General features: G+C 40.8%; 1 protein-coding gene across 1 annotated transcript; it reads right to left on the bottom strand.

Moving 5' to 3' along the window:
* Positions 1–527: 527 nt before the first annotated feature.
* LOC119658138 (cytosolic endo-beta-N-acetylglucosaminidase-like) lies at positions 528–9,111 on the bottom strand. Its single transcript, XM_038065407.1, has 3 exons — positions 8,810–9,111; positions 8,601–8,749; positions 528–2,182 (listed from the first exon to the last, which is right to left on the bottom strand). The coding sequence occupies exons 1-3, from the start codon at positions 9,109–9,111 to the stop codon at positions 870–872; spliced, it is 1,764 nt and encodes a 587-aa protein (XP_037921335.1). The 3' UTR covers positions 528–869.
* Between the last annotated feature and the right edge of the window lie 276 nt (positions 9,112–9,387).

The following is a 9,387-nucleotide window of genomic DNA, read 5'->3' on the forward strand; positions in this document are numbered from 1 at the left end:
TTCTCATTTTAAAAATGATCATACCATGCTCTACATTTAATCTAGCGCAACATTTCTATCTCCAGAACCGTGAGGCAACATCCATTGCCTTTGGTGGCCAGCCGACATTCGGAGCTATATGGGGCAAAATGGCGAACGACGTTAAGGTAGATTTTGGATTTAAGACGTTCGTTGATGTATCGATCGCAAAAGACCCTAGTTTTTTATCAACATTTCATTCTGGTTACCCTATCAGCACAAATCCGGGATACTTAGGTCGTTATCACTGTCAGTTGTTATACTATATTCGTTGAAGTCGGCCTATTTTATTCAATACTCGAAATTAGCTTTGTTGTAAAAAGCTACGAAAATATCATCTGTGTAGAGCACTGTGTAGAGCATTCGACGTTAAATTCCCCGAATGATGTACCAAACTTTGAACTATCTCATCAGATCACGGCTGAGCTATTTAACTCAACACAGAAACTAGTCTAGAACTAAATAGACGCTGTCAGTGCATACCACAAGAATTTATGTACTCTATTAAAATACGTAATCTACAAGTAAATAATCCATATAAAATTACCACAAATATGTAACTATTCTAAGCCTCCTCCAGTACAGTAGAAACAAGAGGTTCGTCACCAACTTAATTTTTTAATTCAAATATTTATGTGAACTCTCAAAACTTGGGGACATATCACCACTTCTTTCTAGGAATCGATGAAAAAAAAACTTTAGCAAATCCCAAACAAGGAGAATTTTATATATCCATATTTTAGACAACATTTCTTAGACCATTATAAAAGGTTCCAAGTAGAGTTTTTATAGCACAGTTGCATATTTGCCATGAATCCGTTTAAGTACAATTCATTTAACATAAAATCATTCTAACTAATCCTTATCATTGCGAAGTCGTCTACCCCCACATCAGCCGCATGGAAATGGACGGCGCCTAAATATGCATCCGTTTCCTTTGCGGACCTTAAAACCACACCAATATCTGTCACCACCGCCGCTTTATTGAAGTTCGCTATAAAATATTGCACGTTCCATCCGTTTCCCAAAGTAAAGGGTATTTTTATTTGCGTAAAACTTTGCGCCATATACTGAGCAACTTTATAACTTTGTTCTCTCTCGATAGCTGGAAGTAATAACTGCGACCCCTCACCTCCAAATTTCCGCCTCCCACAAACTATTTGGAAGGTAGTTGAATTATAACCTTCAGGGAAAAATTGCAGAACACACTCCAGTTCTGCTGTCTCATCTAATACTTTCGAAGCGAATGCGAATATAAAAGATTTAGAGACCTTGAACTCAGTGCAGAACAGTGGAATAATTTCATTGGCTTTCTTTATCGATAAACTCGACCCACCATTCAAGCCTTCTTCGAAATTCCTTTCACATAGTCCGAACAATGGTACAGAAGGTTGGAGGGCTTGTTTTGACAGATTAAAGAACCTTCCGCCAACTCTATTTCCATATCCGAATTGATACAATCCACTCCCTAAGCAAAAATTAGAGTAAAATGGCATCTCGGTATACGACTTCGTCGAAAGGAAAGGCCATATTAAGCTGTAAAATTTGTCATTAGTTCTTAGAAACTCCTCATTAACTCTTACGTCTCCTTCTTCCTGCAAAATATCGTAATTTGCTTTCAAACTTTCAAAAGTCCATCCAGCTGCAAACAGGCCTACTGAAAATCCATAAGGCACTATCGCTTGTAATAGTTTGTAAGTTTCAAATTTCGCAGGTTGACTCCGCCCGAAAACATCTATTCCAATGAAGGCTTTATGTTCTTGTCCCTGGAAGGACTGTCTAATGGTTTCAGCAGTAGTTTGCAACGACCGGTCAAACCAGTGGTAATTAATGAGTATGCCATCGCAGAGTTCGAAAAATGGCTTGTTCCGGAAATTCAACTCGTTTTGGTGATGCAGTGAACCAGATTTTGTGAGAGAGTCATAGAGAATGACAGTTCCGTGGGGAATAGTTGAATGGATTCGATTTGTCAAATTTTCGATGAAGTAATGCAAGTTCGATGCTAAATCAGGGTTCAGATTGCATTCAATGTTAAGTAGGTAACCCTCGAAACAGAAGTGGTCGCAAAGTCGAACCAATGCATCAACAGTTCGGTCAATTCGGTGCTGAGATTGTAGAATGTCTTGTATTATATGGCAATTTCCACCTTCAACATCAAAGGTTCCTGGAATGGAAAGAAAAATATGATTATGGTCAGTTATCAATATATTTATAGATGTAATAAAATTCAAATCTGACAGAATTTTTTTCTACTGTTTTTTACTAGAATATTAAGTCAAAGGCCCACCCAAGATTTATTTTTGTGGAGTGTGGCTGTTGCTGCTTTCAGCTAAATTTCAGAAGACATAGCGAATAAAATTCAGGCGACGATAGATGAAACAAATGAAAAGAACCATAGCAACCGTTCATGCCATAATAGGTTGTCTTTAAATACGCCTTTTCAGATAATTTCCCGCCTGTGTTGCTAGGTATCCGTGAATTTAAGCGCGCCCTTTAACAGTAAAGAATGTGCTTATTCTTTATTACTGAAGGCTTGCGTGAAGTACCTCCGTTTTAAACATAAGGAAACCAGGCATCTGCATACGAAGTACAGTGCAGCCTTTTTCTATTGCTCACATTTGCTATTGGTGGGTGAGCATTGCATCCCGATTTTTTCCAAGCGATAGCCTAAGAAGCAATGTCCATTAGAAACCTGATACCATAAGCGATTTGGGGCACCAATATTGTAGAGTCCGACCCCTAATAAATCAATCTACCAATATAGTCATCCTACAATTTGGAGCAGCATTCGGTGGTTATGCAATACCAACCGGCTAGTGTCCGGATGGCTCAAGTGGTTAGAGCGCTGGGCTGTCGTAGCGGAAGGTCGCGGTTCAAATCTCGCTGGGGGCAGAGGAATTTGTTATCGTGATTGGATGTCGGACACCAGTCGACTCAGCTGTGAATGAGTACCTGAATCAAATCAGGGTAATAATCTCGGGCGAGCGCAATGCTGACCACATTGCCTCCCACAGTATACTGTGGTGTACCGTTACGGTCTTGAATGAAGTGCTCTAACACACTTCAAGGCCTTGATCCAATATGGATTGTTGCGCCAACGATTATTATTATTATTATTAACCGGCTAAGATTGTCATTTATAATCCTTTGTCACAAATAATCCTTTGCTGTCAAAATAACGGCGTATCGCCTGGAATTCTACAATTCTACAATTTTTCGGGAACATCACCATAGAAGACTTTTATATTCGATTTCCTAAATGGCCTGTGGCAGGCTAATAACCACTTTTTTCGTTTGGTGATTGCGACAGATTTCCAAATGCACACATGACAATTGACTACCATTTCAGGCACAAATGATATTCGGCCTACTTCTACTACTACTTTCTGTTTCGCCTACAATTTAGGATAGTTTCCCGTATCGCGGAACCTTGAAGTTGAAACTTTGGATTAGAATCAGCAGTAGCCCCATTCAAAGATTCCGAGACTATGCCGCTTTAACGCACTACAGCTTCATTCGTTAGATTCCTCCTAAATTCTCTGCTATCTTCTGCTCCCAGGGTTTTATCTAAATCTGTATAGTACACCCAGTAAACGCGTTGTGGTATAATGATCGTTTTCAATTAACATAATCCTAGCATTCACCTTCGGTTCATTTTGGAGGGGAGCTGACTATAGCTTACAGAATTGTTAAAAAATTGCAAAAGTCAGCCTGCAGATACGTACGGTAAAATTTATAATGAAGAATCTATTACTACGAGCAGGCGGAAAAAAAACCCATCCACCCATTAAGAACGCTTCCGATATGAAGAAGATCCTTCTGACTCGAAACTCATATATCGAGCCATCAGAACTTGTAGGGCACGAAACCGACACAATAGTAATGTTGGAACAGCAAATTATAAAGCTAAAGGGAGCAAATGGGAGAAAAATGCAGCAATTTCATCAGCAATAGAAATGAATTGAATGAATGAGGAAATCCATGCGACCATCGTATAACACTGCATCCTTTCCGAACAACCGGGTGCAGTATTCACTAGCTACCAGCATATCATTAACTACAGGGAAGTCCTCTGCTCTAGCTTTAAAATCTATAGTACCATCAATAACCACAGGAACATCAATTGGTATATTAACAGCTACAACTACAGCAACACCAAGAGTTACAGGTGCGCCCAAGAGCTCAACGGAATAAGTGAGTCATAAAGAACTTCCTCCTAATCCCCCCCTAATCACTCACAACAAAGCTCTACTTAAGTGCAATAACCCCACTTCAATACAAATTCTAATCACAACAGAAGCCAATTACGACTCTTGAAGGAGGTAATCCTTTCTTCACTTTTACTCATCCAACAGACTAACCTCGTTATAAAACGGTTGAATAATACTTGCTCTAGCGGTGAGGTACTACAAAACCTTCACCGTCTAGAGATAATAGCGGCAACAGCTTATCGTCTTTTCGTACCAAGCTACTCACACTACAATCAGAAAGAGCTGCATCTCATTTTAATTACATTCATACCAGGGGTCCAATCTGCCAAACTCTCCGAAATTCGCGCTTGATTCCACGCGGTGCCTTGTGTGTCTTTTGATACTGTTAGAACAAAAGATATCATAAAAACTGCCAGAGGTCATGCCGCAGCAAAATCTAATATGCGGAACGGATGTTTCAAATGCAATAACTCCCATGCACTTAGAGAGTGTCAGAAGAAAATCCTGAACAGGTTAGAAGCTAGTTAAATGTCAAATTTATCCGTCGCGAACGTGGTATATGTTATTTATCAAAAATGAGTCGAAAATTGACAATAAGAACACGTTCTATGAAGCGGTCCGGTGCATCCTGGGAGCGAATTCGGTAGTTTTCTATCTCGAACTGGCGTCTATCTTTAGAATGAGGGATCTATCTGGACTATCTTGAGGACCAGGAGTAGAGACAAAGGTAGGGGGCTATCATACGCGATTGCGCAAAGAATGGAAAAGACCACTCTACAGGTAAGTAGACGCTTTTCTCGCAATTTTTCACGATACGTACAACCTCATATAGATCGCCGATATCCTCGTTTCGGATATGATCACGTTGTGTTACGAACGAAACATCTTTGTTTCCATTACTGCGCGGCGCCGTTCATTGTCTTTTATAGCCCGCTAACATTCAGAATCATAGAAGGCGACAGGGTGGAAGACACTACGGTAAACTTTTGATTTGAGACCTTCATCGATACGTTGATCACAAAAGAACGCCAGTTGTGGATCAAATCTAATGCTAAATTGCGCTAATGCCTAAAACTACTTCATAATGGAGTTCACCATCGACTTATAGCATTGATACAAGATATTCAAACCTGACAGTACTGAGCAGGTCATTGCCACTGACAGTGATAGTGCCTGTTCCATTGGGATCGGTTGTTAGAAACTATTTTTTATTTAGATTCAGTCTGCATCTGTGTTGAATTAATCGATCTTTCTATTTTTGAACGAACTGCTCTAGATCTATGAGACGGTAGGAAAACTTCATCTGCACCTGCACGGTGCCTGTCCTTACGATCAGAGACTTTGGATGGGCATGATTCATTCAGACTTACGAAAATAATGAGCCTTATTAATGACTGACAGAACTAGACTCACTGTCTTAAAAGTCGGTAGCATTCCAACATTCATACTTCTTGATTGCAACGTACTCTTTGTTACGGAATCGTAAGTGCCAGTAGTCCAACTGTGGATAGTACTGGAGGATTACACAACGAATGATGACCAGCACATTATCTTCGAAATAATGAACGATGCTTCCCGATGTCCTAGCGACAAGGTGGAGCGTTAAACAGTTGGTGAAAGTAAATGTTCCGAAACTATCTTGAAAAAATATTGAAACTTACCGCAGCCACTTGCGATAGTTCACCACCCAAAAGGATATTCCGCTGTAGGCAATCGTCCGTACACTGATGAACTACACACTTTCCTTTGCTGTAAGAGTGTGTAGATTAGGGCCGAGGAGCGATCAACATAAGAGTAGAATGCAGACAACAACCAAAGGCTTATACTACAGCGAAAATGCTAGATCCTGGTTACCGAAAGCACGTTAGAGCACTTTCAAAGTTGCCGAGACGGACGGCATATCCTCAAAATATTATAAACATTAAAAGTTACAAATTGAAGGCAGAGCCTGTTTGGCCGGACTGTCACCGTACAGGAAAAACATAACGTGTGATAAAAATCAATTGGTATGTGAAAACCACTACATCCGACTGTTCACTAAAATTCGGCCTTCTTTCTGTCTGTTAAATCGAAATTAATGATTAGAGATAATTTTGTCATGCTGTGTCATGTCGATATCTATCCTCTGATAGATTAATTGGGATGGGATGGGATGGGATGGGATGGGATGACACAGTGCGCCAGAAGTTAAGAAGAGGTGTTCGTAGGATCCGCAGAATACGAAGCCACAAATAAGGAAATTCAATTCTACGAGGTGGATCGACATGCCTAAGGCATTCATATTCTAGATTACCCTTTTCGGATCTTGAGATATTACCTAAGGAAATACACTACTCCCACATCGAGAATGGCTCAGGGAGATGTTAAAATAACATAATGGTGGGCTTGGTAGTAAAAGTGTAGCATAAAACTCGGGAAACGCCTGCTGAACCAACAGCTCTAGTACCAAACACTATCTCGACCTCCACGTGGTGACCCCTGGGAGCTCTTTCTTAACAAAAAGCTACAGAGAGAAGGATGAAGGCGAGTATGTCACGCCTAAAATCGAAACAAATTGTACCATCTGGTCCTCCAGGTTCGGCTGATGTGATAGCGTTACAAGAGATACACTGAACAGGGACCATTTTCCCGGCCAAGATCCACTAAATCATATATTACAGTGGCCATCCGGTGAACCGTATGCTCGGAGTAGGTTTCTTAGTCAGCCAAAAAGTGAAACCTACTGTTATCGGCTTTGAAAACATAAGCGAAAGGCTATGCACTTTGCGCTTGCGAGGAGGAAGGATACCTTCTACGAGGCAGTAGAACGAACCCATGAAACCTGTCCCAGGTATGTTATAAAATCATACTTTTAACATCCAACAACAAGTAGGGACGGAGCCTTTATTCAGGCGATACGTTGGCTCCCATAGCTTACATAACGATACAAATAACAACGGACTGCGGACTATTCAATTAGCAATGTCGCACGAAATGGTTGTTGAAAATACCTGGTTTACGCAAAAAGCGGTCTACAACCATACATGGGCCTCTCTAGACAGGACCACGTGTTAATTGAACGCTGCCACCTTTCAGCCTTGATGAATGTCAGAACATATAGGGGGGGGCCAGATTCGGATCACTATCTCCGGACTCGAACAACAACACCACCTACAAACCTCTCTGATAGTCACGTGACAATTAAGACTGAGGTCATCCACGAAACAACCCCCCGTTACAGCAATAAGGGGGAAATGGATGTCGCAATAACCGAAGCATCAACAAATGATTTTCACAATCACTTGAAGAACGTTCTCACAGATACGGCTACAAACATACTTGGCCCCAAGCGCAAAAAATTTCAGAAGAGTTACAATGATGAATAAGCAACACAATGGAAGAATGTTGCATGCCGAGTAATGTTGCATTCTCAAAGAGCACGGACACGCGCAAAGACCTATCACTAACTCTGCCGAGCGGAAAAACGACTTGACAGATGGAAAAAAGAAGCATGAAAGAACCAACAGATCTGTGAACTCGAAAATTAAAGGGAGCAACCGCACCAGGCGGACACTTTGATGAACTGCTGAAGAACCGGCGAGTTAAAATTCCCGTCAACGATGGCAGACAATTGCCGCCACCACCAAGCATGAAAGAAACAGTCTGTGCAAATAATCGCCATAAGTCGCCAGGAACCGATGAAATTACAGCCGAATTGGTCAAATATGGAGGCAACCTACTGCACCAAGTGTTTCATCAAGTGATGCTTACGATGTAGGACAGCGAATCGATGCCTGACGACTGACAACGAGCCTTTAACTGTCCCATACATAAAAAGCGGGATACCATGCAGTGCAGCAATTGTACCACGTACTAAGTTGCTGAGTATGAGCGCTATCTTGCTAGATTGGATAGGCAAATACGCCCAGAACACCATTGGTCCATACCAATGACGCTTCACTTCAGGCAAATCATCAACAGATCATATTTTCTCTTTGCGGCAAGCGACGAAATTGTTAAGACTGACTAGGCTGTCCCTGACTAATGCGTGAGATCAGATAAAAGTAGGAGGATCATTTTCGAGACCATTCAACATCAACAACGGTTTAAGGCAAGGAGATCTCACCCTTTTTACCTTTAAATGGTGGCAACATCAGCACCAAAAACCAAAAAAGCAATAACATCAAATCGCACTAGTCAAACGAGGTCAATAAAGATAGGAGACTACAATTGCTGCAAAGCAGCTTTTATAGTCTTACAAAATCGTCCACTAGTTCCTCTTCGCACACAGCTCTAATTGGCTGCTTGGAATAATTCAAGGTACTCATCAAACCAAGTAGTCCAGTTTCCTAGATTATTATAACTTATCATCCAAATCATATTCGTATTTACCTAACACTATGACTCCGTGCTTATGGGCTGCATTTATCCACCCAGCTGGCGGGACTGAGATGTAGTGGTGACTGAAATAGCAAAAATAGTCAATTCCAGCCCAGTGGTAAAACCTATAGTCGTCCCATTTTTTCGATGAGGAATAATATCTGTAATTCGAAGTGTATTGTATTATTCAAAAGCAGAAAATCACTGAACATATCCGTTACTTATCACCCCGATAGTTTCCCATCATGTCGTGGCAAACCAAGACTCTAGGAACAACTGAACTATTTGAAGTTGATTCATTTTTTCCCAGATTCATTCGTTTGAAATGCTCTCCTAGATTTCTCCCGCCTCCTCGATGTTTAACTGGCGAAATCAGATCCTTCCAATTAATATCTCGACTAGGCACTTGGAACCATAGCAATTGGTCATTAGTAACTATGGCTCTTGCTTCTAACACTTCTTCAATCGATGCCATTTCAAGCGTAACTAATTCATTAAGTTTGTGATAACATTGCATGTGCATTCTATCATGCATGCAGCGGTGAACTTCACACTGCCCTTGCTATCTAATCTATTGGGGAAAAAAGCGGATGTGAATTTAGATCAGACTTGGGTAATGCGTTATCAGGATTGCAATAGTTTCTTTGTCAATTATACTAAATCGTAATACATATGTTGTTGCAGGCGAGCCTAATTGCACCCTGCGGTTTTCAAATAAAAGCTTGCTCGAAATGCAAATTACACTCGATCAGAATTATACTTACATTACGTTATTTATGCCTAATTCATTTGAGTTGAT

This window comes from Hermetia illucens, chromosome 5 (assembly GCF_905115235.1).
Source record: "Hermetia illucens chromosome 5, iHerIll2.2.curated.20191125, whole genome shotgun sequence".
Taxonomy (NCBI): domain Eukaryota; kingdom Metazoa; phylum Arthropoda; class Insecta; order Diptera; family Stratiomyidae; genus Hermetia; species Hermetia illucens.

What these genes read in the sequence shown, in the direction of transcription:
- LOC119658138 (XM_038065407.1), bottom strand. Translation starts at nt 9,111, where the DNA reads ATGCACATGCAATGTTATCACAAACTTAATGAATTAGTTACGCTTGAA. An exon ending in GGAAACTATCGGGGTGATAA is followed by an intron (nt 8,750 to 8,809) that starts GTAACGGATATG and finishes TTCGAATTACAG; the next exon opens with ATATTATTCCTCATCGAAAA. An exon ending in GCACGGAGTCATAGTGTTAG is followed by an intron (nt 2,183 to 8,600) that starts GTAAATACGAAT and finishes TTTCCATTCCAG; the next exon opens with GAACCTTTGATGTTGAAGGT.